This window comes from Balaenoptera ricei, chromosome 11, assembly GCF_028023285.1.
Source record: "Balaenoptera ricei isolate mBalRic1 chromosome 11, mBalRic1.hap2, whole genome shotgun sequence".
NCBI classification, from domain to species: domain Eukaryota; kingdom Metazoa; phylum Chordata; class Mammalia; order Artiodactyla; family Balaenopteridae; genus Balaenoptera; species Balaenoptera ricei.
Window position 1 is genome coordinate 41,429,237 of NC_082649.1, and position 27,862 is coordinate 41,457,098.

The following is a 27,862-nucleotide window of genomic DNA, read 5'->3' on the forward strand; positions in this document are numbered from 1 at the left end:
ATGGAGCGGTGCAGCCGCTGCCATCGCCTCCTCCTGCTGGTACCGCTGTTGCTGGGCCTGAGCGCGGCCCCCGCCTGGGCAGGTAAGGGGAGTCCCAGCGCCTGGGTCATCGGAATCAGGCTGGAGCTCCGCACACCTCGGGACAGGGGACAGCTGATGCCTGAGGAGCAGGGGGCAGCTTCTGGGTCCAAGAATGGGTTTTGGAGGGGGTCAGGGGTCCAGACTGGAGGGCAGGACACCTGGGTTCCTTGGAGCCAGGGTGGGGATCTCTTTTCCTCCTTGAAGTGACTGGTGGAGGGCAGGTAAGGCTGAATGGCAGAGCATCACCTGAGGGCGGTGAGTGGGGCTGGATGGTGGGGTCCTCCAGCAGGGCCACTGTGGTCCAGCTACTGCTGGAGTCAGGAGTAGATGCCAGTGTTGATGGGTGAGAGGCGCATGTCTGTTTTCTGTCTTTCTGTCTGTATCTCTGGGGTGAGGGGGGGGAGCATCCTTGGGTCAGAGCAGAGCCTCGAAAGTAGAGAAAGGAGGGATACCTGGACTATTTGTCCCATCAGCTTCCCCGACAGGATCCCCTTCCCCCTCCCCGTGCCCTCGATGCTGCCACGCGGCTGGCTCTGGGGAGCACTGGGGCTGGCTGCCAACAGGACGGCCGCTGGACAGGCCAGGATCAGGTGTCTGAGGCAGGAGCCAACTCTTTGCATTCCTGCCCCGCCCCTCCCCCTCTGGCCAGCCGGGCTCCCCTGGGACCCTGGCATCCACAATCCCAAGCTTTTCCTTCTTTTTCCCAGGATCCAGAAGTCCTGGCTCCTAGGAAAGGGGGTTTGATGTTGGAGAGGAGGAGGCTGGGAGTACCTGGGTACTAGGCAGGCTGGAGCAAGCCCCCTCCCCCCGTGGAAACACTGGAGGCTGATTTGCATATAACTTGACTATTCATTTCTTCTCTGCTTTGGAGAGAAGATGGTCAGAAAATCAGCATAAAGGATTAGATTAGATTACAGAAGGAAGAACTTTCAAGATAGGAGGAGCATGTGGCTCAGGGACAGAAAATTGAAGTGTGGGATGTCTGTAGACTCTAGGAGTCTTTTTTAGAGAGAAAAGGGAACCTTTAACATGGAGGCAGGGGGATGGCTGAGATGACTGTCTCTTATTTGGGGGCTGAGTGGGTAGAGGTGGGACCCCAGCGGGAAATAGGTTAGTGTGGAATTCATCAGAGTAAAGAAAAGGGCGTTTTGGGGGCCAGAGGTAGAGTGGTGAGGGCGATGGGGCCACCAGTGGGGAGACTGGGGCAGATTGAGGCCAGAGACAGTGGGGCACGTATGTGGCTTGAAGTGGGAAGATGGGTGGGCAGACCTGTGGGTAGGTTGTCTATAGGATGGAACTGTACTCTTCTGGGGTTTGGTGGAGGGTGGGGCCCTCTGAGGTCTCCTTGGCCTGGGGTCTCTGTGAGTCTCTGTGTCTCTGTCTCACTTACCCTTCGTCTCTCAAAGCGGCCCTTGTGTGTTGGTGTTTGCGGAGCTGCCACACGTGGGGGCCAGGCTAGGGCAGGGGAGTGGGAGGGGGCAAGGCCGTGGTTTCCCGGCTTCTGGACTCAAAGGGCCTTTTCTCTGCCTGCCCGCCCCACCTCACCTACCCCACCCAGCTCTGCTCTCCTGATCACTCTGGCCCCTGCCCTGCCCCACACTTCTATGAGGGTTTTGCTGGAACTTTCTCTGGGATTTTTCCAATCGAGCTGATGGAGTGAGAAGTATGTGTATTGGGGAGCAAGTGAGGAAGAGGCGACCTCTGTCTTCTCAGGAGTTTGAACCCTCAGAAGCTGAGTTCTAGGTGGACAGGGCTGGTGGCCCGGGTCTTGAATCTTTGGACCGTGGCGGGGGGGGGTGGCGGTGGGGGCAGGGTCGAAGTTCCAGGTGTGGGGAGCTTGCCCGGGTTTTGGGCAATGGACTCTGATGGGATCCACAGATGTGTGGCTCCAGGCCCTGGACCTGCCCCGGCTCCGCGTGGCAGCTTCAGGCTCCCCACCCGCCCCTGCACCCCAGCGCATCTCCCGAGCCAGGGGCACCGGCTCCTGGGGTGGCTCTTTCTTGTATCTCCTTCCTCTGCATGGTCAGAGGTGTCCCCACCTCCCCAAACACGGGAATCCCAGCAGCTTGCAGTCCCCTCCCCACAGAGCTGCTTCTCTGTTCCCTCCCTCGTGGCCCCCCTGCACCTCCCGTGCCCAGGATGATCGTTTGCCCAGATGTTGTTTATGCTGGAGACATGGGACTGAGGCCAGAGACCCAGAGACCAAGAGATACGGAAAGGGAGGAAGAGAGGGAGAAAGGAAAAGCTGGGTAGAGTGTGAGGGAAACGGAGGAAGACAGAAGAGCCAGGGAGAGAGAAAGACCAACAGATACAGAGACAGAGAGAGTAAGCGTGACAGAGCTAGAGTAAAGGGAAGGCAGAGTTGGGAGAGAGAGATTAAGAGAGAATAGAGAGAGATTCATAGGCTGAAAGATGGAGATAGGGAGAGAGTGACAGAGACAGAGGCTGGGAGGCGGGGACAGTGGTGGGCATGGAGCTGAATACCGGCTCAGCGCTGCCCTTTTCCAGGTGACTTTCGTTTTCCATCCATTCAGGCCCCGTTCAGGAGCAAATAAGGGAGAGGTGACTTTTATCTTCCAGGGAGTTTGAGCCCCAGGAAGCTGAACTGTAGACCCCAAATGTCCCCCGTGTGGGCCCTCCTGAGAGTGTGTCCCTTCCCCTGACCCTCGTGGACTCTCCCAGGTGCAGGCCCTGTGGATGTGCTGCGGGCCCTGAGGTTCCCCTCCCTCCCTGACGGTGTCCGGAGGGCGAGAGGCATCTGTCCAGCTGATGTGGCTTACCGAGTGTCCCGACCCGCCCAGCTCAGTGCACCCACCCGCCAGCTCTTCCCAGGTATGGGTGACACGCTGGAGGAGGGAGAGTTGACCGAGGTCACAGGGTAGGGTCTGGGATCAGACACAAGAAGGGAAGGGGTTAATGTCTTGCTTTGCCTCTCGCTCCACCTGTGTGTGTCTCTCGGGTACCAGGAGGCTTTCCCAAAGACTTCTCTCTACTGACTGCTGTCCGGACCCGCCCTGGCCTCCAGGCTCCCCTCCTGACTGTCTATAGTGCCCAGGGCGTCCGACAACTGGGCCTGGAGCTTGGCCAACCTGTCCGCTTCCTGTACGAGGACCAGACTGGACGGCCTCAACCCCCTGCTCAGCCCGTCTTCCGAGGCCTCAGCCTAGCAGATGGCAAGTAAGTCAGTTTGCTCCTCTGGCCTGTCTGGCCTACCCTTTCAGGAGCTCCCCTCTGGCCCCTGCCCGCAGAGCCCCCACCCCCTAATCTAGGAAACCCTGCCGACCCTGTGGGCCACCACTCACTAACCCACTGCCCAAACTTCTGCCTAATCACTTCTAGCCCAGAGTTTGGGCTTTAGAGTTTAAATCCTTGCAAGTAGGACTAGCTTGTACCTTGGGCAAGTTCCTTGACTATTTTTAGTCTCGGTTTCTATGTCTGAAAAATAGGGATAATAGAATTGTGAGAATCAAATGAGAAAGTGATGGGATGGTGCCTGGTGTATTGTAAGCCTTCGGTACATGGTAGTTAACTGTGATTACTACTATTGTTATCATTGGCTTGTCAACTCTTCCATCAAGGGCTGCTCAGCCCTCTTGACTTACCCCCTTCAGTCAGTTGCTTGAACCTCCCGCCACCCTGTCCCTATGACCAGATGGCACCGTGTGGCTGTGGCTGTGAAGGGCCAGTCGGTCACCCTCATAATTGATTGCAAGAAGCGAGTCACCCGGCCCCTCCCCCGAAGTGCTCATCCAGTTTTGGACACCCGAGGCGTGATCATCTTTGGTGCTCAGATCCTGGATGAAGAAGTCTTTGAGGTAACCAGAGCAGCCAGAGAGAGGAGTGACTTCTGGTTCTATGCCTTGTATCCACTCCCCTTCTGACCTCAGTACTCTGTCTTCCTATGTCCTACCCTTCACTTTTCCTTTCATAAATTTATATTTCCATTTCCTATCTTCAGGGCTAATTTTTTTTCTGTAGGAGAATTAGGTGCCCACTTATGTGGCAGGACTGTCCACAGTCACTTATTCTGTCACTCGGTTTTCATTAGTCCACCCATCCATCCATCTCTTCAACTGATCCATCTGCCCATCTATTCACCCACGCATCCATTCACACACTCACCCACCTACTCAACCATTCAGTCTTGTATCCTCCCACCTGCCCATTCTTCCCCTGCTCAGCCACTCCCTGCTTTAAACCACCCATCTATTCAGCTATCCTTCCGTCCATCCATCCTCTTTAACCCATCCATCCACCTATTCACTCATCCATCCACTCACCCGCCCCGTCTACCCATGCATAGAAGGATACATGCATGCATCTAGCAACTCATTTACCCACCGCACTCTCCACCCTACCATTTCTTCACTTCCATCCATCTACCTACATACTGTTTGTATCTACTCTGCACCTCCCATTTATTTACCCACCAATCCACCCACACATACATTCACCATCCATCAACGCTCCCATTCAGTCAAGTGTTCGAGCCCCTATTCACCCACGCACCCACCCACCCATCTATCCATCCACCCATCCATCTGTCCATTCACCCACCCAGCCAGTCAACATTTTCTGAATACTTGCTGGCCCAACACTAAGGGGGAACACAGAAGAATAATATCAGATCTCAATCATCCCAAGGAACTACCAGTTCCACTGTGGAGATGAGACAGTATCCCCAAACTAGAATACAATGCAGGGTGCGCTTATCACCACATGTGGGCACAAATAAATGCCATTGGAAATCAGAACTGTCTTCCCCCCATTTCCAGAGATCCTGAGAATTCTCATCATCACTGTCATTGGAAGGTCAAAGCAACTAAGGTTGGGCCACTGTCTCCAGAAGCCCTTGTGAACAGGCTCATGCATGGCCACATGGGCAGGGTGTAGGCCAAGAGTTGAACTTACAGTTGGAAGGTTTGAATTCTAGTCCTGATTCTACCACTTCGAGTGACCTCGGACCAGTCATTGTCTCTTTGAACTTTTATGAATGGAATGTGCTTGGAAAATAGGCATAAAGATCCTTGTTCTACTGACTTCAATCCTTGTCCAACTGTCCAGTTGTTGTGAAGGTTCAGTGGGATTATGAATGAGAAGGTCCTTTGAAAACTGAAAAGAACTGTGCACATGGGAGGGCTGGTAATGACCTTCTCCATTACATAGTCTTATCTCGGATTGGCCTCCGACCCCGTGTCCCAGACTCTACCCTGTGTCTCTTGGAAGCCCACTCTGCCTCCCTCCATTGGTGTCCCTTCCTCTTGTCTTTGTAGGGTGATGTTCAGGAGCTTGCCATCGTCCCGGGGGTGCAAGCTGCCTATGAATCCTGTGAACAGAAAGAGCTGGAGTGTGAGGGGGGTTGGAGGGAGAGACCTCAGAGACAACAGTCTCACAGAGCCCAGAGATCTCCGAAGCAGCAACCACCAAGACTTCATAGGTCACAAAACCAGGAACCCCAGCGACAGGTGAGGGAGCTGGGTGAACCCCAAACTGCAGCACACCCCAGGGAGGGAAGACACCCTCACATCTCCCCAGGGGAATTCCCCCGATGTCCCAGAGCTCCCCATCCTATTTTGGGCTCCTGTTCTCCCCTCCCTTGTGCCCCTCCCCAGCCGTACCCTCTATTCCCATCACCCGCCCCCCCCCCACCCCCAGTCCTCATTCATCAACCTTTTTATTTTCATTTAAAAATAAAAAGTCATCATGAAGAATTCGTGGCTGGGAGCCGTGTCCCCTCCTTGTGTCTCCTCCTCTGCTAGTCTTCCTGGGACTGTGCCCTTGGGCTTTCCATCCCTTCCTCGAATTAAGAGATTGCTAGACCATGGAGAGTTGGGGAGAGAACTGGGGACAGAGGATGGGAGAGCAGAGGAGGGGAGAGGCAGAAACAGGGAGAAAGTTGAAATGATAAGACCAGGAGGGGAAGAGGGGAAGGAGTAGGAGGTAGAGTAGGTCTGTGCAAGTGTGGATACGGGGCCCTCTCTCTGGCCCCCTGCACGGGGAGGTGCAGGATAAGGGACTGGTGGGGGGAAGGGAAGGGAGGGTACGAATTGGGTGGAGTCTTGACAGTGACAGGGGTCAGTGGTCTGAAGATTGGAGGGTCAATCTCTTAATCACGTCTGCTTCTGTCCCACGTGTGGGACCCATCCCCCTTTCCCACCACCCCTTCTCTCTCCTGACTCCCACCCCTCCTTTCATCCCCAACTCCCACGCCACCTCCTCACCTGCCTGCCCCCCCTTCCCACCTATTCCCACCGCCCCTTCCCTAACCCCAGTCCACTGAGTCTCTCTACTATGACTACGAGCCCCCCTATTACGACGTGATGACTACGGGGACCACCCCTGATTATCAGGTAAACTTGAGAGACTTCTCCCGTTCCCCCCACCACCCCTTGCAAACATCTATGACACCTTCCTCCCCTCCCCACATGCAGGGAGAGCCACCTTGTATTTAGACTGTGGGCATTCCCTCACTGCCCCCTCCCGTGTCTCTCTGCTGCAGTGGCCTCCAAGCCCCAACCACAGGGCTCCCCCTCCCCCCAGGGGGCGTCGGACCCCTCCCCGAAAGCCTACCCCACCTGCCAAGAGATCAGCGGCCGGGCAGGCGTCCCCCTCTCGAAGTGGAGGTTCTGGCCCAGCTCGGGGCCAGCCTCCCCTCTCCCGGCGCCCAGCTCTGATGGCAGCTCCCATCACTACCCGGGGCCCCCCCAGGACCAGAGGCAGCGGTTACCGGCAGGTAGAGCCAGGGCATCCAGATCTCTGCCCCCAAACCTCTGTGACTTCGGAGATTCACTCTCCCCAAAGCGTCCCCCCTCCTAAGGGGCTGCAAGATCTGAGATTGCCCCCACCCCCCAGCACAGACAGACACTGCCCCCGGGGGATGAACTGCTGCTTGGCCTCCCTTTCCGCTAACCTCTCTCCTTTCCTCCCGCCCTGTGCTCCTCTCCCCACACTTTCCCCCTGGGGTTAGGACCCCACCCCAGGTGAAGAGGAAGGAAACCTGGAGTCACGCCCCTTGCCACCCCCTGAGGAGGTAACTCCATCCCCCACCCTCGCCCCAGCTGGGTCGGTGGGCATCTGTGACCCACTTCCCTTGCCCCACGTCGTCTTGATGAACCAGCGCCTCCTCTGGCCAGAGGGCTCTTTGTCATCTCCATTCGTGTCCTTCTGTCTCCTGGTCACTCCGGACCTATCGGTCTGCTTTCCTCTCTCAGAACAGTCATTTTTCTCCAGTGTCCATGTCTCCTGCCATTATTCTTTGATTCTGGAGTAACTTCCTCTCCCTGTTTGTGTCAAATGGTTTTACTTTCTGTTATATTTCTGTTCCCAGGAGCCATTTTCTGTCCAATGCTGTCACTTTTCCTCTTCTCCTCCTCTTTCCATCCATTTCTTTGGTCATTCCTTGGATTCTTTCATCGATTATTATGTCCATGGACTGTCCACTCTGTGTCCAGCCCTCTGGCCACCCTTCTTGTTACCCATCATTTCTTCCAACCGGGCCCATTTTCTGGACCTCCCTCCACATTGGGGGGCTTTGATGGCCATCCCCCTTCTCTACAACGGCTCCCCTTGCTCTTCTTGGGAGGAAAACGCCAGTCCCTGTTACCCTTCAGAATCCTTTGGGCTGGAAGTTGTCACACCCTGGGGTCCAGGGAAAACCTCCTCTCGGCCCTAATGCCCCCATCTACCCCTCTCCCTCCCCATCCCCGGGAAGGAGCAGACAGATCTCCAGGTCCCCTCCACAGCCGACAGGTTCCTGACAGAGGAATATGGGGAGGGTGGCACAGACCCCACAGCAGGGCCCTACGATTACACCTATGGCTATGGGGACGATTATCGTGAGGAGACGGAGCTTGGCCCTGCACTCTCTGCGGAGACAGCCCACTTGGGAGCCGTAAGTGAAAGGAGCTCCTCTTCCATCCTTGACTTCCAGTGGGAGCTACAAGAATCGCTTCCTGTTGTTTTTGATTGTTGTCTCTTGTCTGTGAGCTACTTCCCATTAGTGGTTTTACATTTTCTGTTCACTTCTTGCCTTCCCTTGCCAAAAGTCTTATTCTATGGATCCTTCTGTCCAGGGCAATTGGTTGTTTTTGTTTTCTTTTTTTTTTTTTTAATCCTATGGCCACTTTCTGTCTTTCTTGGTCACTTCCTGTCTCCATCAGGCTGGATTTTATAAAGCTTTTGGTCAATAAGCCCCTACCTTGTGTCCATTTTCAGTCTGTCTCGATCATTTCTTCTTGGTCGAAACAATTTCTTGTCCGTGTTGCTGCCAAATGATCTAACTTCCTCTATCACATTTTCTAACCTACAGGCCCCTTCCTGTCTGTCCCCTCCTGTCTTCTCCCCTTCTCTACAATGGCTCCCCTCCTGTCTTCTCCAGTCATGGCACCCGTTCTGGTGACTGTGTCAGATTGAACTGGAAGGGACTTATTCTTTGTGTTTTGGCTCTAGTTTTTCATGCTCTCTTATCCTTTGATAATCAGCCGCTTCCTATGTGTCTCAGGTCATCCAAATCATAAAGTTTCCATTGTGGGCCTAGATATTTATCACGGCCACTTCCTGTGTGTACTAGCCTTGATGTTTGTGTTTGCTGGAAGAATTGCCTTTCATTGTCATAATCCATTTCCCGGAGTTACTTTCTGTCTGTTTTGTGAATTTCTTTTCTCTCTTGGTTGTGGTAGCCATGTTGTTATTGAAGGTCCACTTCCTGGATCCTCTTTCCTTGGCTGCTTCCTGTCTGTCCCACCACTTCCTGTTTATCTGGTTCATTTTCTAGCCGTCTTGGCCATGTTTAATTTTTCTTGGCCCTGGTATCATTCTTGCTTCCAAGTGTTTGTCCCTTTGTTCTGTCTCCCCTAATTGTGTCCCATGTTTCAACCACTCCCTGTCAGTGGGGTATTTCCTGTCTACTCACTTCATCTTTTTCCTCTACCCCACTGCCTCATCCTACCCTCCCTGCTCTAATAATTCCACCCTTGACCCTCTGCTGCCTTTCCCTTATGCTGCTTTCTGGAAATTTAGGGTTGATCTGGGATATGGGAGAGTTTGGAAATTGATCACTGTTGCTTGATCAGGATGGAGGTAGAGGGGGGCATTTTGAAGATCTTTGTTGGGAGAGTTGGGGGGTGGTGGTGAATATCCTCCATTCTCCTTGTCCTTATCTTGGTTCTGGCCCCAGAGTTGGGAGTGGGCATCGGAGTGGAAGTGTGGAAGAGAGGCGACGGGTGGGCTTGAAGTATAAATAAGGGTCAGAGGAAGGGTGTAGCATCCTTTCTGGGAGAGTAACTGGGAGGACTTGAGGGGCTTGGCTTGGGGCTTGAGCAACTGAGCCCAGGAGCTGTATTTTCCCAAAATCCAGTTATGAGGTCTAAGTTTGAGATATCAGTGGGGACTGCTCTCCAGATATACTTACAGTATGAATGTCTAATCTCCGGGGAGTTTTAAACTTGTGAACCCTTTGAAACTCTAAGTAAAATTCTGTGCATAAGGGCATACACTTTTTCTTTTCTGGAGAAAGACTCCATAGATTACATCAGATCCTCATATGGATGCATGACCTTCCCCTAAACCCAAGTAAAAATCTATCCACAATCTTAGAGAGATTCTTATTTGGTGAGGTGGGGTAAAGATGAGGAAGTTGATGGTTTCTTAAGGTTCTCAGGGAGTTTGGGGAATAAGGTGCAGTCCTCCAGAAGAGAATTTGGGAAGGTTGGGGGTTTGGAATCCCAGGAAGTGTCTGGGGACCTTCCTGAGAGAGGTTCTCAGGGAGATGAGGAGACTGTGTTTGCTGAGGTGGAGCTGGGAATTGTGGGGAGGGGAGCCCTGAGGTCTCCCTTGGCAGACCTGGGAGGTCTGTGAAGAGGGAGTCTTAGAGGAGGAGGGGTGGACTTGGGGGTAGGGTCAGGAGGTCTCCAGAGGACCTGAGACTGCCACAGGGATGGGGGAAGTCCTGGTGTCTTGGCTGCTTATGGGCCCCCCTGGGGGTTACATATGTGTCTCTCTCAGGCTGCCCGTGGTCCCCAGGGGCTGAAAGGAGAGAAGGGGGAGCCTGCGGTGCTGGAACCTGTAAGTCACTGTGGTCACCGAGCTGAGGGCAGTGGGATGAAGGGAAGGAGGTGGGGGTGCTAGCCCTATAGCCTCTGACTTTTAACCTTTGACTCCACAGGGTATGCTAGTGGAGGGGCCCCCTGGTCCAGAAGGCCCTGCGGTGAGTTCTAGCTGTGACCCACTAGCCTCCATTCTTTTCACAGAGATGCTTCCTACATGCTCACCTGTGCCTTCCCCACATAGGCCCAGGCCTCCTTCTTAGAACTCAGAACACCCTTCCAATCAAAGCTTCCCAGATCCCCAGATCTCTTCTGTAGAGACCACCCCTCAGCCACATACCCCTCTTCTATCCGAACGCCCACACCTGACCCCCTCTTCTTGTGTCCTTCAGGGATTTCCTGGTCCCCCTGGCATCCAAGGCAATCCAGGCCCAGTTGGAGACCCAGGCGAGAGGGTATGAGGACATCCTATGGGGGTGGGAGGAGGGCTGCAGAGGAGCCACTGGTACCCAGTAGGGGTACCATGCTCAGTAATTTCTCATTAGAAAAGAATTAGACTCTGGTCGGGGAGGGGAGTAGTCTGGTGTCTCACCATCATTTTTCTCCATGGGGTGTGGGGAGAGCTTGGGAAAGATGTAGGGAAGTCTATATTTATTCTGTTGAGGAGGGTTTCAAAATGATGCCAGGACCCTAACAATCCCCTGTGGCCATATCCTTCTCATTCTTTCCCCACTCTAGGGCCCCCCTGGCCGAGCAGGGCTCCCTGGATCAGATGGGGCCCCTGGCCCTCCCGGCACATCCCTCATGCTCCCAGTGAGTTGTCTTCTGGGCTTTGGAACGAGCTGAGGGGGGAGGGCGGGAGAATTGTGTTGTGTCACCAAGAACCAGAGGAGCAGGAACGCCAAGGAGGAGTCTCTAAAGACCATCCACCCAAAGAGATTGATCTTAGGGGTGGAGGGTTTAGGGCCTCATTAGATGACCTGGAGCCAAACATGGAGCATCTAGAATTGGGCAGAAAATCCTAAATTTCAGGGGGTCTAGAACCAAAGGAGAGTCTTTGGGGAAGAAGGGGCTCAAGAGTGGAGGAGGAGGACAGGAGTTGAGTTTCTGAAAACCTCTAAGTGATTACCTGGAACCCATGGGAGACACTGGAGGGGGGCATGGGGGGAAGTGGTGTCCTGGAACCTGGGAAATGGGGCAGACATACTGGATGATGCCTCTGGCTGGGAGGGTCATGTGGATTTCCTGGAAGACCCTAGACCTTCTCTCCTTGGCCCGCAGTTCCGGTTTGGCAGTGGTGGGGGTGACAAGGGTCCCGTGGTGGCGGCCCAGGAGGCCCAGGCCCAGGCAATTCTGCAGCAGGCACGGGTGAGGAAGGCTGGGGGATCTTGGTGGGGGGAAGGGTGTGGTGGGAAGGGGAAGACTCTAGGAAGAGTTGGAAGGGTAGGTTGGAGTGAATGTAGGGCAGGCGGAGGTCTGGGTTGGCTTGGGGTTGAGAGGGAGGTTGGGGAAGATACAGGGCAGTGGAATGAAGATCAGGGGTACAAGGGTGACTTTGGGAAGTGACCTGGGGTCCGGAGTTCTCCAGCTGCCTCTTGCTTAGCTCTTCCATCTCCCCTGCTCCCCCAGCTGGCGCTCCGAGGACCCCCGGGTCCCATGGGATACACGGGCCGCCCTGGACCCTTGGTGAGTGAGTGGGGTGTTGGGATAGGGGATTCTTTATTTGTGTGTGGGGGTATGGATAGTTCTGGAAAAGGACCAAGTTGCAAGTTTTTTGCTTCTTTGGGGGAGGGCTCTGAGGCCACCGATGGGTGTGTCCTTCAGCACAGCCACCCTCTCTTCTCTCTCACAGGGACAACCTGGGAGCCCTGGACTGAAAGGAGAATCTGGAGACCTAGGACCTCAGGTGACAGCCCCCACCCACCTGATCCCCAAACCAGTGCCCCCTCCTCTGTCTATACCCACTAACCCTGCCCCTGCCTCTCCCTCCCAGGGCCCCAGAGGACCTCAGGGCCTCATGGGCCCCCCTGGCAAGGCTGGGCGAAGGGTGAGTGACCTGGGGGTAGGATGGGTGTGGGTGGGGGATGGGAGACAGGGCATGGGGTGTGGAGGACTGTGCCCCCGCTGGCTCTTGACACCTCCCCTGCACCCCCAGGGCCGAGCGGGTGCTGATGGAGCCCGAGGGATGCCTGGGGAACCTGGAGTGAAGGTAACAGGTTTGGGCCCCTCTCTGACACCCATAACTCCCAGCCCCACCTGAGCTCGTTTGTTTTTAGGGATAACCGAGTACCCCCATGAAGCAGCCCCTCCCTACTCAGGACACAGTAGAGAGGGGTGGGGTGGGAAAGGGACTGGGACCTCACCTGGGCTGCCCCTCTGCTCCCCAGGGTGACCGAGGATTTGATGGCCTCCCAGGGCTACCTGGGGAGAAAGGACACAGGGTGAGTATAGGGGCGTGGTGTGTTGTGATGAGGGGGTAGATCTTCTGTGGAGGGGAGGGGAGGTAGGAGGCTGAGGGTCCCAGCAGGAGCTCAGTGAAGGAAATTGGTTGGTTAATTGAAGACAGTCAGTGTCTGCCTGTGTTGGGGGCTCTGCACCCCCTCTTACCTGTTCACCCATTTTCCAGGGTGATACTGGTGCCCAGGGCCTTCCTGGGCCCCCCGGCGAGGATGGAGATCGGGTAAGTGTTGTGGACGGCGGCGGCAGGGGCGGGGGCTGGGTATGGGAGAGGTCTGGACGCTGAGCCTGCTTCACCATGTCCTCCTCCTCCAGGGAGACGATGGGGAGATTGGGCCTCGGGGGCTGCCTGGAGAGTCGGTGAGTGTCAAGGGGTTTGGGGATGGGGGTGGCCCTGGGGATGCCAGAGGAGGGACGCGGGCATGAAAGGGACACGTTTTCTCTCACCCATGCGGGTCCTATCTTCCCCTCACCTGAATGCAGGGACCCCGAGGTCTCCTTGGCCCCAAAGGTCCACCTGGGATTCCTGGGCCCCTGGTAAGTGACTGTCCCTGACTTCTGACCCTGCCCTCTCCCTCTCTCCACCTTCCCTGACTGCCTCCCTCCTCCCTCCCCTCCGGCTCCTCCTCCCTGGCCCCCACCTAGCCCTGCTTCAGCCTTCAGCCCCTGGTGCCCTTGCAGGACCATGTCTTGTAGTGCACCAAAGGCTCTCATCATAGCCAAAAAAAAAAAAAAAAAATCCTCAAGAAAAACAAAACAAACCCCCACAAACCCACAGCCCCAGGGCCCCAGAACCCCACGCCCTGTGGATCTGGACCGGCTGTGTTTGCTTAGGTTTTGGATGAACTGCTGTGCGCCTGACCCGTCCCACCCTCTGGGATGGCCTGGCCTCAGAAACCACAGGTCCCTCCAGGGCCCAGGGCCGCCTTCCAGCCTGCTCATGCCCCTCTCGTGTTTCAGGGAGTCCGAGGCATGGATGGTCCCCATGGCCCCAAAGGAAGCTTGGTGAGTGATGGGCATGGAGACCCCACCCGACCCTTAGCCCCTGGGGTCTCTGCCAAAGTCCTGTTCCCTTTGCCACCATTTCAACCCCCCGCCTGCCGTCTCGGCTGTCCCTGCTGGGACTCGGCTCTCTGCCCTGTTTGTTCTGTCACCATCTCCTTCTGACCCCTGCCTGGTTGCGTGTTTCTAGGGACCCCAGGGAGAGCCAGGACCTCCTGGACAACAGGGCACTCCTGGGACCCAGGTGAGTGGTCCTGTCCATCCCCTCCCCAGCTTTAGCGATTTCCCCTGGGCTTCCACAGTGGGCCAGATCCCGGGTGGGGACAGGAAATGAAGGGTCTCAAGCCTTTGCTGCTCATGCTCTGAATGGGGGCTGCTGGCAGAGAGAGCGGCCCACCCCTGGGGGGGCCCCTGTGACTTCTCTCTCTTGTGTCTAGGGTCTCCCTGGGCCCCAGGGTGCCATCGGCCCTCATGGAGAGAAGGTAAGTGACTAAGTGATCGGGGGAATGGTGGATGGGCCAAGGCGGGGTGTAGGGTGGGCCCCAAATGTCTGGCTGGGACTGAGCCTCCTCATCTCCCTGCAGGGTCCTCGAGGGAAACCAGGGCTTCCTGGCATGCCTGGCTCAGATGGACCCCCGGTGAGTGGCCCCCACCTCTTAATACAAATCCCCCTTGACCTTCCACCCCAGGGAATGACTTTCAAGCACCTTCAGTGAGTGTCCATACTGTGTGTCCCTTGCACTGGGAGGTCACTGGTGGTGCTGCCAATGGTCGGTCAGCTTCATTAGGTCCCAGGGGGGCATTTGGGTGGAAGAAGTGTAGGGAGGGGTGCAGGAGGTGACAGGGGCCAGTGGTCACGCTCTCCTTCCCCTACCTCCAGGGTCACCCGGGCAAAGAAGGTCCCCCTGGAACCAAAGGAAACCAGGTGAGATCTTCCACGCCTCCTCTCATCCCCTGGAGGGGTCTCCACCCAGGCCCTGGGCCTCCAAGTCCTTGGGATTTCCTCATCTCATCACACGGCTCTGACAGTCCTTTGTCCCATGCCCCTCAACCCTCTCCAGACTCCAATGTTGTAACTTCCATTTCCCCCACCCCTAGGGGGCCCCCATGGTGACACCCTGAGACCCCTTTATTGATGCCGCTCTGTCTTTTTTCAGGGTCCATCTGGACCTCAGGGTCCTCTGGGATACCCAGGACCTCGAGGCGTCAAGGTAACGAACCACTGGGCTGGGAGATAAAGGCTGGGGTCAGGGGAGCCAGCTGGGGCCCCAGGAGCTTGGTCCTGCCAGCCCAGCCTCCTCCCCTGATCTCTCGGTCTCTATCCCCCACTCTAATTCCAGGGTGTGGATGGAATTCGGGGTCTGAAGGGTCACAAGGGTGAAAAGGTGAGCAATGCGCCCCTAACTTCCCAGCCCCTCCACCTGCCCCACACCAGCCTTTCTGTCCACCTCTGCCTCACCCCCTCCCTCCATCATCTGTGGTGTCCTTTCACCCCAATCTTTCTCAGGGCGAGGATGGCTTTCCTGGGTTCAAAGGTGACATGGGTGTGAAAGGTGACAGGGTGAGTAGAAACCCCACACTGGCCCCCCAACTCTAAGTGCTGATGATCCTCCCCTTTGGAGCCCCCAGTTACCAGCCTTCCCCTCACCCCCCCAATACCCCAGACTCCTCATCTCCAGGCTCCCTTTAGAGGATCTGATCGCCCTCTAGAGCCTGATCTGAGCAGGAACCCAACCCCGTGCTCTGTGACCCACCAGCTCGCCAATCACAACACTCTCCCTGCCCCTGTGGGGCTCCCTGTCCTGCAGTAGCTTCGGGGACCCCCACCGACCCCACTCAGCCTCACTGGGGCCTGCCTCTCCTCTCGGGGCTCAGCCCCTCCCCTAGTCCCTATCACTCACCTCTCCAACTCCCTCACCCAGGGCGAGATTGGAGTCCCTGGTTCCAGGGGAGAGGATGGTCCCGAGGGGCCGAAGGGACGCACTGGACCCACTGGAGACCCTGGCCCCCCTGGGCTCACGGGCGAGAAGGTGACAAGGAGGGTGTGAGGGGTCTGGTCTACATGCTCTAGGGGGATGGGGCCCGGGGTGCTGGGATCAGGGTTGGGGTGGGGTGCCAACAGCTGAAGTCTGCAAGTCAATCAAAGATGACCATGCATTATGCTCCTCTCTGTGTATATGGCGCCTCCTAGACACTGATGTGTTGAAGGGGGGGGATACATAAGAAGTCAAGGAAAAGTCTCTGTCGTGAAGACTTTACAACAGATTGATGGGGACAGGGCAGAGAGGCCGTCATAGGATACCTGAAGGTGCCGGGCAGAGTGAAAATGTGTCCAGACTCCGAGCAGTAGGCATTCCGAGAAGGAAGAGAGTCAGAGAGGAGGTGAGCTCTGACATCTTCAGAGCTAACTCTCACCAAGCCCTCACCGTGTGCCAGCACCGTGACAACTTGTCCTGTCAGTCCTGTGGGGTGGGCGCTACTACAGTCCTGAAGCATCAGGAGGTTTAGATACTAGTTCATCACACAGCCAGTGAGGGCAAGAGCCAGGGTTTGAGCCCCAAAAGTCAGGCTGCAGAGTCCCTGCTCCCCACTTCCGCTCCACAGCTGCCTTGGCAAGACAGCTCCTGAAGCCTCACGGGGCAGGGGTGGATGGTGGGGGGGCCCCGGGGTGGTGCAGAGTGGAGCCAAGGAGTGAGGCGGGGTTGGGGGGCCTGCAAGGGGGCCGGTCTTGGTGGGGCAGGACTGTGTGCTGGGAAGATGGGGCTGAGGTTGACAGGTAGGCAGGGGCTGGATCACAGCGCCTGCAGGACTTGAGCTGCAGATTTTAAGACACAGGGGAGGTGAGATTCCAGCCCTAGAGTTTGGGGAAAATCCACTCTCAGCAAGGAGAGGTTACAAAAGCCAGGCATCCTGGGAGGTGGGAAATGAGGGGCCAGGGGCTGGGGGTTTGCTGGGTGGGGGCTGGCCCCCATCTCTGAGGGTTGGGATCTCCAGGGATGGAGTGGCGTCCGTGGCCCCTCTCGCTCCTGATCGCGCCCTGTCCATCCACAGGGCAAGCTGGGTGTTCCTGGTCTGCCTGGCTACCCCGGACGCCAGGGTCCCAAGGTGATTCGTTGCCCCGCATGTGCCCCTCCTCCTTTTCCCTTCCCTGACCCCTAATTACAGGAAGCACAGACTGACATAGCAGCGGGGGACCCTAGAGAGAATTTAGCCCACCCCCATTCTACAGATGAGGGAACAGAGGCCAGAAGCACTAGTTATTGGCAGAGCCCGAATCTCCCACCCTGCTGCCTCCACCACCTCTCCTGACCCACCTTGGCCCTTCCTTGGCCCTCCCCTTTTGTGACGTGTCAATTTTTCCCCTCCTCCATCCTCACCAGGGGTCTCTGGGATTTCCTGGTTTTCCTGGAGCCAGTGGAGAGAAGGGAGCCCGTGTAAGCTGGGGAAGGGTGGGTGTGCAGAGGGAGGGGCAGCTCTGGGAGCGGGGACCTCATGCCCTGGGTGATGTGTTGTCTCCGCTTTGTTCCCACCAGGGCCTGTCAGGGAAATCAGGGCCTCGGGGAGAACGTGGCCCCACGGTGAGTGCAGGGGAGAGACGTGCGGCTCAAGATCCAAAGAGGTGCTTTGGGGCTTTTCTGACAACTCCCCTGTCCTCTCTCTAGGGTCCACGGGGTCAGCGGGGACCCCGAGGTGCCACTGGGAAGTCTGGAGCTAAGGTTGGTGGTCTTGGCAGGGCTCATCCCCCCCTCTGCCCTGTAGCCCAGCTGCCCTCAACTCCTCTGGCCGCAGGGTTGGCTAGAAAGCAGCTCCTCTCACTCTCTGACTGTTTCCCCCACAGGGAACATCGGGTGGTGATGGCCCCCACGGGCCCCCCGGAGAGAGGGTGAGTGTGGCTTGAGCCCCCTGTTCCCCAGCGCTCCCCAGGGAGCCAGAGTGGGGCCGGCTCCCTCTCACCGCAGGGAGAGGCCCCTTGCCCAGCACCCCTCCCCATTCTCCTGACTCAACCCAGCTTTGTCTCTAGGGTCTCCCTGGACCTCAGGGCCCCAACGGATTTCCTGGCCCCAAAGGACCTCCAGTAAGCTGACCTCTGACCTCTGACCCGCCTTGGTTCTGTGAATCCTTCCCCATCCCCCTTCCCAGCCTAGAGCTCACCTGACATCTGAACCTCTTCCAGGGCCCCCCTGGGAAGGATGGGCTGCCGGGACACCCAGGCCAGAGAGGAGAAGTGGTAAGTTGTGCCCCGGCCTCCTCAGACCCTCACTCCCGAGCTGTCCTGTCCGGAAGTCCCGCTGGGAAGGTCCTCCTGGCTGAGTGGAGCGCATCTCAGCGCTGCTCAGACCACAGCCAAGGACTTGCTGGTGACCCTGCCCTCCCTCCGGGAGCCTGGGGTCCGTGCCACAATGTCCACGCCTGACTGTGTGTTCTGACTGCCCTCTCCTCTCTTCCTCTCTCAGGGTTTCCAAGGGAAGACCGGCCCCCCTGGCCCCCCAGGAGTGGTGGGACCCCAGGTATGCCTGCTCCCTGGAGAGAAAGGACCCCAGACCCTGGAGTTAGTCTATCTGCCTCTCTTCTCCCTTTTCCCGGTCACGGGCCCCTGCCCCTCCTTTGCCTGAGCTGGGCCCCTGGGGCTGGGATTTGGAGCAGGGATCCCAAATTTCAGTCTGTTTCCTGAACCAGTTCTCATCTTCTAGCATCTTGGAGAAGAGGAAGGTCCCCTCAGGGACACCAGGTGGTATGGTTACTCCACACCGGGGAATGAAAACCAGAGCGGAGGCCTAGGAGAGCTCTGGGAATTTCCCAGGAGCTTTGGGGCAGACATGAAGGGGTTCTAAGGGAAACTTTAAGGTGGACAGAGTGAGGCGAAAGCTCTGAGATTGGAGTCTCTCTGTCTCTTTCCCAGGGAGCCGCAGGAGAAACCGGGCCCATGGGGGAGCGAGGTCACCCAGGCCCCCCGGGACCCCCTGGAGAGCAGGGACTCACTGGAACAGCTGGAAAAGAAGGGACAAAGGTCAGTAAGGGGCCCGGCAGGGGGGAACTTGGGGGTCTAGGGTTGGGGTGCCTAAGAGAACAGGCAAATGGGGATTTGAGGGAATAGATATCTCTCTGCCCAATTTGGGAGTGTGGCAGTGGCTCATCACCTCTGTTTCCTTTTAGGGTGACCCTGGGCCCCCTGGGGCCCCAGGGAAGGATGGTCCCGCTGGTCTGAGGGGCTTCCCGGGAGAGAGAGGCCTCCCTGGCACTGCTGTGAGTGTGACTCCAACCTGGCTGCCTGTAATAAGTCACCAGGCTTCCCGGCACCCCTCAGCGTCACCCTACTCCCGTCTCCCCCCCCCCCCATCCTTCCCCGCATATCTCCTGGACCCCATGTCCCCCCTTCCTGTCTCATGTCTGTTGCCTCTGATCTCTGGTTCATAGGGCGGACTTGGTTTGAAGGGAAATGAAGGTCCGGCTGGTCCCCCTGGCCCTGCAGTAAGTCTGGGGTCCCTGGGGGGCAGAGGGGAGGAAGGATGCGGTGCGGCATCTGGATTTTGGCGGGGCTGCGGGACCGGGCAGGGTCAGCCATAAGGCATCTGATGTTGGGCTCTTCTCCTGGGAACCATGGTCAGTGGTCCTCTGGTGTAGGTGGGCTGTGGTTTCTTCCTTGGGAGGGGTCTGACTCTATCTCCTGTCTCAGGGCTCTCCTGGGGAGCGAGGTGCAGCAGGATCTGGGGGACCCATTGGCCCCCCAGGGCGCCCAGGTCCGCAAGGTCCCCCTGGAGCAGCAGGAGAGAAAGGCGTTCCGGTGAGTGTGGGGTCCCTGGGGAGATGCTGGGGAGGGGTCTGTGAGCTGATGGGTTACGGGGGATTTCCTGTAGGGGTGTTTGAGGGGGACACCCATCTCTGGGTCATGACTCCTTCTTCATTTCTCACAGGGTGAGAAGGGCCCCATCGGTCCGACTGGCCGCGATGGGGTACAGGGTCCCGTGGGGCTTCCTGGCCCTGCTGGTCCCCCGGGCATGGCAGGAGAGGATGGAGACAAGGTGAGGGAGCCCACAGACCCTGGACTCAGTCTTCTTTCCCCATGAGATCGCTGGTCTGGGCATGGCCCGCAATCCCTGTCTGCTTATTCTCCCCACCCTACCCACTCCTTTCTCTAAAACGTCCCACCTGCTTTCTACCCCCAGGGTGAGGTGGGAGACCCCGGACAGAAGGGCACTAAAGGGAACAAGGGGGAACATGTAAGTGTCCATTCCTTTGACTTTTCACCTCTGGCGTTTAACCTCATTTCCACCTGGTCTCTCCTCTTGTCTTGGCATCTCTGACTCTTCTTTCTCCCCCAGGGCCCTCCTGGACCCCCTGGACCCATTGGTCCCGTGGGGCAGCCTGGAGCCGCGGTGAGTGACCGATGTCCTGTCTGCAGCCTTGATTCCACCTTCAGTTTCCCTCTGCCCTTGGGGTTGGGGGTGGGAGTGGGGGGGCTCCAGGCCTGGTGCCTGGCTCTGTGTGGGGCTTGTGGCTAGAACACACCTGACCCACGACCATCTTTGTGTCCTTGTCCTGCCCTCCTCCCACCTCAGGGGGCAGATGGGGAGCCTGGAGCTCGGGGTCCCCAGGGACACTTTGGAGCCAAAGGTGATGAGGGAACCAGAGGATTCAATGGGCCCCCAGGACCCATTGGTCTACAGGTGAGTTGGGGGGTGGAGACAGGGGCTGAGAGGCGGGGTCACACTGGAGCTGATGTCCTCCCCAGACCCCCTAGCCCCCTGCTGACAAAGGAGGTCTGGGGAGGTGGGGGCAGAGGACTGGGTGGTGGGGGGTATGTGGGATCTGGGTGGGGGGGGAACCCCTCTGCCGAGGGCTGTGCTCCAGGTGGTTTGGTCACCTGGGTCTGTGCTGTGTACACCTGCGCAGGGTTTGCCAGGCCCCTCGGGGGAGAAGGGAGAAACAGGAGACGTGGGCCCTATGGTGAGTGGGACCCCATTCATAGGGTGTGATCCCAACTGATTCCAGCCCCACCCGCTAGGCACACCCCTGCTCATCCAGCCCCCACCCCAGCAGCCCACTGCCGCTGACTCCCAGCTCCCTGCATGCCATTCCCTGGCCTGGCTGCCTCCCTCCCCGCCAGGACCTCTGCCTCCCTAACCCTCCACCACTCACGTGCATCCACGGCTCACTTTCTCTCACTTCCCTTCCCATCACGTGTATCTTTTCTCCAGGGACCACCCGGGCCCCCAGGACCTCGAGGCCCAGCTGGACCCAATGGAGCCGATGTGAGTCCTCTTGGCCTCTTGTCCCTCCAGATCAGTGTGGCCAGTCCTCTGCCTCCCTTTCCCCAGACTGTAAACTCTAGTCTCATCTCAGATGCCAAGAGAAGCCAGTGGACCCTGGGAAGGTCTCCCACTGTCTCACTGCTCTGACCTCAGGCCCTCCTCCAGGCTCTGCCCCCTCATGGCACCCCCTCCCATAAGCAATGATCCCTATTTCTATTCCTCTTCCAGGGTCCACAAGGTCCCCCTGGAGGTGTTGGGAACCTGGGTCCCCCTGGAGAGAAGGTACTGGGAAGGGGTACATAGATGATCTGGGGGGATGAGGGTTGGACTTTTGCCAATTTTGGGGGGGGTCAAAAGAGAGTGAGGGGGAATATCAGGATTTTTTTTTGTGGGGGTGGAGGTTTTTGACCGCAATCTCCTTGCAGGGGGAACCAGGAGAGCCAGGATCTCCGGGAGTCCAGGGCGAGCCAGGGGTCAAGGTGAGTGGTAGTTCTGAGGCCCTGCTCTGCAATCCCCTTCACCCCCTCAATCCCACCCCCACCTTTCCTGTGACCTCCTGGAGCTGGAACTCCTGCGCAGCCCATGAGTCTGTGCTCCCGGTCATTCTCCGTGAGGCCTGGTCCCTGGATCCCGGTGGGCTCTGTCCCCCTTTCCTTGAAGGGAAGAGGGGCCAGGGACTCCCACCATGGGCTTGACTTTCTGTGTGCACCCCGATGTCAGCGAGGCACGAGGGGGAGGCTGAAGGTTTCTTAGAAGCACGGGCTGGATCTTTGATCTTTGGGACCCCCTTTGGGACCATCTGTAACCTCTGCTCATCCTCTAGGGTCCACGTGGGGAACGTGGGGAGAAAGGAGAGTCGGGGCAGCCAGGAGAGGCGGGACCACCAGGGCCTAAGGGCCCCACCGGTGATGATGGCCCCAAAGGGAACCCTGTGAGTTTGGGGGGAGGGGCTGCGAGGAGGCCCCTGTGAATGGAGATCTGGGGATATGGGTGTGAGTGTGAGGATCTTGGAGTTTGGGGAGCCCAAGAGTGTGGGAGATGCCTGGGAGGAAGGCTTTGCGAAGGGGGTCTCCTGGGAGGGATGTACGGGGTCTGGGATCCAGAGAGAAAGTGAGAGAAACCCTAGTTAATAACCTGAAAGGCTTAGAGGGCAGGCAGTGCAGGAGGTGGGAAAAAGGGGGTGCCGGAGACCCTCTTCCTAAGTGGTGCAGGTGGGCACTGCCTGTAGAGAGGGAGAGTGTGGCATGTGGCCATGGGGGTCTGTGTTGGCCCTGGGTGGGCTTAGGGGGCTGTGACCCTGACCCTTGGTTTCCCTCTGAATCAGGGTCCTGTTGGCTTTCCTGGTGACCCTGGCCCTCCTGGAGAAGGTGGCCCTCGGGTGAGTCTTACCTGGGGAGGGGAGGGGCTCTGTGTGGCCGATGGGCATGGGCGTGGGAACCGGGGTTATGGTAGGGCAGGTGGAGGGATGGGAGGATTGGCAGTTTGGGGGGTGATGCCAACCAGGTCAGGGGCCCCCTCTGACCTTGCTTCATCCCTGCAGGGCCAGGATGGTGCTAAGGGTGACCGCGGAGAAGATGGAGAGCCAGGACAGCCTGTGAGTGCCCGGTGACCCCTACCCCACCACTGAGCCCAGGCCCTCAGCCCTGTTTCTCCTCCACTATGCCCTATGCCTGAGGGGTCCCTCACCCACCACTCTTCCTCCCTCCATAGGGATCCCCTGGTCCCACTGGGGAGAATGGGCCTCCTGGACCACTTGGAAAGAGGGTAAGTGAGGTGGTCTCCTGGGACCTTGCGGGGCAGGCTGGATGGCAGTTGGGGCAGTGGCAGGTGGGATGTGGAGGGAGACGCCTGGTGTGCCGGTTGTCCTTGGGTGAGGTGTGTATGTGTGTGACCATGTGTGTTCGTAAGTGTGCTGTGTATATTTGTTCCTGTATATTCTGTCTGTTCTTGCCAGGGGTGGTGTTGTGTACCAACCAATCAGAATGGACACGGAGGGAAGGGGCTGGCTTTCCTGGGGAGGTCCCTGCTGGGTCAGGGATTAACCCTGTTTTTGCTGGTGGTGTGTGGGCAAGAGGCTCTTCACCAAATGCACAGAACTACTCAGTATTTTAACAGCTGATACAGCTGTACCGGCTCTCCCATCCGTGAGTCGGCCTCTGTGATTGTGCCTGTGCATGCGCAGGTATGTGTGTGTGTGTGTGTGTGTGTACACGTGTGTGTGTGTGTACACGTGTGTGTGTGTGCACCAGGAGGACAGCGAGGGGGAGAGAGGTGAGCCTGGCTATTCACTGCCGCCTCCACCTGCAGGGACCTGCTGGTGTGCCTGGTCCTGAGGGGCGACAAGGAGAGAAGGGAGCCAAGGTGAGGGAGACGCAGCCCTGGATGCTGGAACATCCCTTCCATCTTTCCACCCTTTTGGTCCTCACACTTCAGCCTCCAAATGCCTTCCCCACATCCACCATCTCCACGCCGAGCCCCCTGTGGGGACAGGGTTCCCTATACTTGTCCCTGCCCCAGGGGTCCCTGGGGTTTGACCCCTCCTCCCTGCCTCACCCCCGTCCACCTTGGACCCCCTGCCCCCAGCCACACCCCCTCCTCTGCCCTTCAGGACACTTTTTTGGGTGTGTTTCAGGGGGATCCTGGTGCTGTGGGCGCCCCGGGAAAGACAGGCCCTGTGGGTCCTGCAGGCCCAGCAGGAAAACCTGGTCCTGATGGTCTGCGGGGGCTCCCGGGTTCAGTGGTGAGTCATGGAGCAGAGAGGCTTGGCTGGGGAGGGGGAGGCGCACGGTGTGGGGACACTCTTCCTGATCCCCGTGGTCCCCTCAAATCTGCAGGGTCAGCAAGGCCGTCCCGGGGCCACAGGCCAGGCTGGGCCTCCAGGCCCTGTGGTGAGTGACTGTGGATAGGTGGGGGGGGGTCGGGGGGGGGTCCCTGGGGCAGTGGGCATCCAGCCTTGGAGGAAGTGGGAAGTGGTGGGGGGAGAGTGTGGTCCCACCTCCCCCAGGAGAGAGTGACTTCCTGTCTCCCCACAGGGACCCCCAGGGCTTCCTGGCCTCCGGGGCGATGCTGGGGCCAAGGGAGAGAAGGTGAGTGACCGCACATAGCCAGGTGTCTCAGCCTCACCCCTGAAACCTCCGGGGGGGCCTTGTGCTCTTGGGGAGCCCTTCCTCAGTCAGGGCCGTGGCAGCCCCCGCTCTTTCCTCAGACCCGGCCCAAGTCCCTCTCTTGTCTTCTGGGCTCTGACCCCTGTGGTTCTCCTTCTCCCCATCCATGTGTCTCCTCTCTGCATCCCCCTGACCACCTGGCCCCTTTTCCAGGGTCACCCAGGTCTCATTGGACTGATTGGCCCCCCGGGGGAGCAGGGAGAGAAGGGTGATCGAGGGCTTCCTGGTCCTCAGGGATCCACAGGGCCAAAGGGGGAGACGGTGAGTAGAGGGCGTGGTCTTGGGAGGTCTGAGGGCGGGGTGAGGGTGGGGATTCATGGGGGTGTGGGAGGGTGGGGGGTGGATACTCAGCTGTGGGGTGAGGGAGGGGGAGGGGAGGAGGACCCAGTTGAACCAGGCCCCTCCCTTTCCTAGGGCATCCCAGGAGCATCTGGCCCTATTGGTCCTGGAGGGTCCCCTGGCCTCCCTGTGAGTACCCCATCTGTTCCTCAACTCAGTCCTCTAAACCCCGCTGCCCCCCTCCATAATCTCCCACTGGCTTCCATGACAATGCCAGCATAACACTCATAGGCCCCCGTGTCCCCCATATGTTCCTACACCTTCAGTGTTTCCACTCCTGTCCTTCCAGGGCCTCCCGAATGTCCCCATGTCCCCCATGCCTGCCCCTCTTGTGATGGCTCCAGGGTCCTGTGAACTCATGACCTTGCCTCTCCAATTCTCCTTGTTCTGATCTTCCCCTGTGGTGACCATCTCTTTCTTGTTCCTCGTTTCACAGGGACCTGCTGGCCCCAAAGGAGCCAAAGGAGCCACAGTGAGTGACCCCAAGCCAGCTCTGACCTTCCCTCCCCCCAGCCCTCCATAGGTGGACTTGACACTGTCTCTTCAAGACAAACATACTCCCTGCCAGCGGAGCCCCTCATTCCCAGCCCAGAGACTGATTTGACCCTTCTGTGACCTTGATTGCATTCTTGACCTCTTGACCCCTCCATGACTTCATTGACTCCCTTGGCAGGGCCCAGCCGGACCTAAGGGAGAGAAGGGCGTCCAGGGCCCTCCAGGACACCCGGTGAGTCAGTGTCAGGTCCTGCTCTTCTGACAGTCCCCCTCTGTCTGGGTGTTTCTCCGCATGGCCCTCACCCTGACCTGTCTCTTGCCCTCTCCGCCCTTCCCTCCACCAGGGTCCCCCCGGCGAGGTGATCCAGCCCCTGCCCATCCAGATGCCCAAGAAGACTCGGCGCTCAGTGGATGGAAGCCAGCTGATGCAGGAAGATGAGGCCGTGCCAACTGGGGGGGCCCTGGGCAGTCCTGGGGGGCTGGAGGAGATCTTTGGCTCCCTGGACTCCCTGCGGGAGGAGATTGAGCAGATGAGGCGGCCGACGGGGACCCAGGACAGCCCCGCTCGCACTTGCCAGGACCTGAAGCTCTGCCACCCAGAGCTGCCTGACGGTCAGTGCCAGGGACACGACATGTGAACAACCGCGTGGACGTAAACAAGCAGGATGGATGTCGGGGGAGGCTTGGGGAAGCTGTGGGGTGGGGGTGAGGGTGGAGGGGCTTGGGGCAGCAGCTCTTTACCAACTGGGTCAGAGGTATTTCCGTATTTAGCAAATGACATGGTCCTACCAGTCTCATCAGCTCGTTACCTGCTCGGGGTCTACAGGAATTGATAAGCATAGACTCGTGGACACACATGCTGGCATTTACGCACACAGACACGTGTGCAAGCCTACAGCCACACGTTGGACCAGCGTGAGGGTGTCAGTGCTCCTACCCCCTCCATTTGCGAGCCTGGGGGTGCTGCTGGGGGGAGGGGAGGCAGAGACGGACAGGGGCATAAGGTGATGCGGGAAACCAGAGCTGTGTTCTGGGGGTCTGGTGGGGGAACGGAGGACTGGGTGTCGGAGGGCACGTGGGGGCGGCTGGTTGGAGCAGTGGGAGGGAAGTGGGGCAAAGAGCATCTTGGGTCCAAGACCTCGGGGGCCCTGACCCTCCCCGCCACTCGACAGGAGAGTACTGGGTTGACCCCAACCAGGGCTGTGCTCGGGATGCCTTCCGGGTTTTCTGCAACTTTACGGCAGGAGGGGAAACCTGTGTGACGCCCAGGGATGATGTCACGCAGGTGAGATCTGGCCTCTGACTGCCCTGTCCCTTGCACCACAGTGGAGCCCCCCTCTGGGCCTAGTGGTTTCTGGGTTTGTGTGACAAGTTCCCTGACCTTTGACCCTGCAGAGCCTGCTGACTCTTCTCTTATTCTGTTCCTTCTCACCAGTCTTCTGATGCTCACTTCATCTCCTTCCCCTGACAACCTAAGACAAAAGTCTGTCTGCCTTTTATTTATCCCCTGGTTCCACCCCGGCCCCTTGTTTCTCCCCCAGCCCTTTCCTCCCACCCATTCCCCACCCATGACCCTGGCTCAGCCGCCCTGCTTCTGTAGCTGCTCTGCAGGCCCGTGTCCATCCTTGACTACAGCCCTCTCTCCTGCCAGTTCTCTTACGTGGACTCCGAAGGCTCCCCAGTCGGTGTGGTCCAGCTCACCTTCCTGCGGCTGCTCAGCGTCTCAGCCCACCAGAACATCTCGTACCCCTGCTCTGGGGAGGTCTGGGATGGCCCCCTGAAGCTCCGAGGGGCCAATGAGGATGAGCTGAGCCCGGAGACCAGCCCCTACGTCAAGGAATTCAGAGACGGCTGTCAGGTGGGAACCAGGGAGAGCTGGGTGGGGGCGGGTCCCAGACTCAGGCCGGAGGAGGCGGTAGGAAGACCCTTTGGGCAGGGGCGCTCGGGGAGAGCAGGAGGAGGCCAGCTTCCTGGTGTCAGGAAGGGCAGGAAGGATGGAAGGATGGAAGGATGGAAGGATGGAAGGTGGGTGTCACCTGTGTGCACATGGCAGTGTCTCCAGAGTGGGTCATGCAGGCTTGTAAGCACAGTTACACAGGTTGCCCTCTGCACACACGGGGTATAAACAATGCCCCCTCCCCATGGAAGGGCACATGGACACCCCCAATCCGTATATACATCCCCAGAGTCTCCTGGAAAGGGTCACAAAGGTACACACATGTGGAATTGTGTCAGCTGTCATCACACACTTACACCCACAAGCACATGTACACACGTCCCCGTGGAGTCACACAGGCTCACACAACCACTACAGACAAATAATCTCAAAGACAAACCCAAAGCTGCTCAGACTGGCTCAAGACTGCATGCGTGTGCATGCACACACACATGCACAACCTTCCCAGCTTTCCCAAGCCTGACTCTCCGGAAGAAACTTTAGGAAGAAAATTTAGCAAAGTCTGAACATGGGACACAGATGAGAGGAACAGCATCTCAGGGCACTTGAAGGAGCGGAGAGCCTGGGCCTGAGGTTGGGGTGTCCGCGGGCCCTGTGTGCCTCCCCCATGCTCACTCTCATTCTGGTGTCTCCCCCTCAAGACCCAGCAAGGCCGGACGGTGCTGGAGGTTCGAACACCTGTACTGGAGCAGCTGCCAGTGCTGGACGCCTCCTTCTCGGACCTGGGGGTCCCCCCGAGGCGGGGAGGGGTGCTGCTGGGGCCTGTCTGCTTCATGGGCTAAGACTTTCTCCTCTGTCTGACCCTGTGCATCGACACCAGGCCCACCTGGAATCCCACAGCATCGGCTCTGTGCCACCTCGCAGAAGGGCTCCTCGCCATCTAGGGGGCCTTGGGCCAGGGCACCGAGAGCCCCCAGTCAGGGGCAGTGCAGGGGAGGGGTGCACCTAGGGCTCGCGGCCCTCCCACGTGGAGCCTGTGCCCTGTTCGACAGCTGAGACCCTTATTTAAAATTTACCTCCCAATCACCCCAAACACGTGGAAGAGAAAGGACACTGTGTATTTTGTATTTAAAA

General features: G+C 58.2%; 1 protein-coding gene across 2 annotated transcripts; it reads left to right on the forward strand.

Moving 5' to 3' along the window:
• COL11A2 (collagen type XI alpha 2 chain) lies at positions 1–27,842 on the forward strand. 2 transcript variants are annotated; one of them, XM_059937522.1, is made up of 64 exons: positions 1–82; positions 2,764–2,913; positions 3,048–3,258; positions 3,734–3,896; positions 5,355–5,546; positions 7,049–7,111; positions 10,084–10,143; positions 10,244–10,285; positions 10,517–10,579; positions 10,863–10,937; positions 11,406–11,492; positions 11,754–11,810; positions 11,977–12,030; positions 12,118–12,171; positions 12,280–12,333; positions 12,512–12,565; positions 12,751–12,804; positions 12,897–12,941; positions 13,065–13,118; positions 13,542–13,586; positions 13,774–13,827; positions 14,021–14,065; positions 14,168–14,221; positions 14,464–14,508; positions 14,741–14,794; positions 14,924–14,968; positions 15,091–15,144; positions 15,506–15,613; positions 16,635–16,688; positions 16,964–17,017; positions 17,117–17,161; positions 17,246–17,299; positions 17,422–17,466; positions 17,605–17,658; positions 17,758–17,811; positions 18,038–18,091; positions 18,484–18,591; positions 18,738–18,827; positions 18,999–19,052; positions 19,258–19,365; positions 19,496–19,603; positions 19,748–19,801; positions 19,904–19,957; positions 20,141–20,248; positions 20,475–20,528; positions 20,780–20,833; positions 21,062–21,115; positions 21,259–21,312; positions 21,657–21,764; positions 22,158–22,211; positions 22,374–22,427; positions 22,544–22,597; positions 23,141–23,194; positions 23,466–23,573; positions 23,668–23,721; positions 23,866–23,919; positions 24,151–24,258; positions 24,412–24,465; positions 24,773–24,808; positions 25,010–25,063; positions 25,176–25,443; positions 26,004–26,116; positions 26,483–26,689; positions 27,430–27,842. In XM_059937522.1, exons 1-64 carry the CDS (start codon positions 1–3, stop codon positions 27,568–27,570), a joined length of 4,953 nt encoding a protein of 1,650 aa, XP_059793505.1. In that variant the 3' UTR covers positions 27,571–27,842. The 2 variants fall into 2 exon arrangements, with proteins under 2 accessions (XP_059793505.1, XP_059793506.1); XM_059937523.1 differs by lacking the exon at positions 7,049–7,111.
• Positions 27,843–27,862: the final 20 nt, after the last annotated feature.

What these genes read in the sequence shown, in the direction of transcription:
- COL11A2 (XM_059937522.1), top strand. Translation starts at nt 1, where the DNA reads ATGGAGCGGTGCAGCCGCTGCCATCGCCTCCTCCTGCTGGTACCGCTG. An exon ending in CAGGCCAGAGAGGAGAAGTG is followed by an intron (nt 17,812 to 18,037) that starts GTAAGTTGTGCC and finishes TTCCTCTCTCAG; the next exon opens with GGTTTCCAAGGGAAGACCGG. An exon ending in CAGGGCCAAAGGGGGAGACG is followed by an intron (nt 24,259 to 24,411) that starts GTGAGTAGAGGG and finishes TCCCTTTCCTAG; the next exon opens with GGCATCCCAGGAGCATCTGG.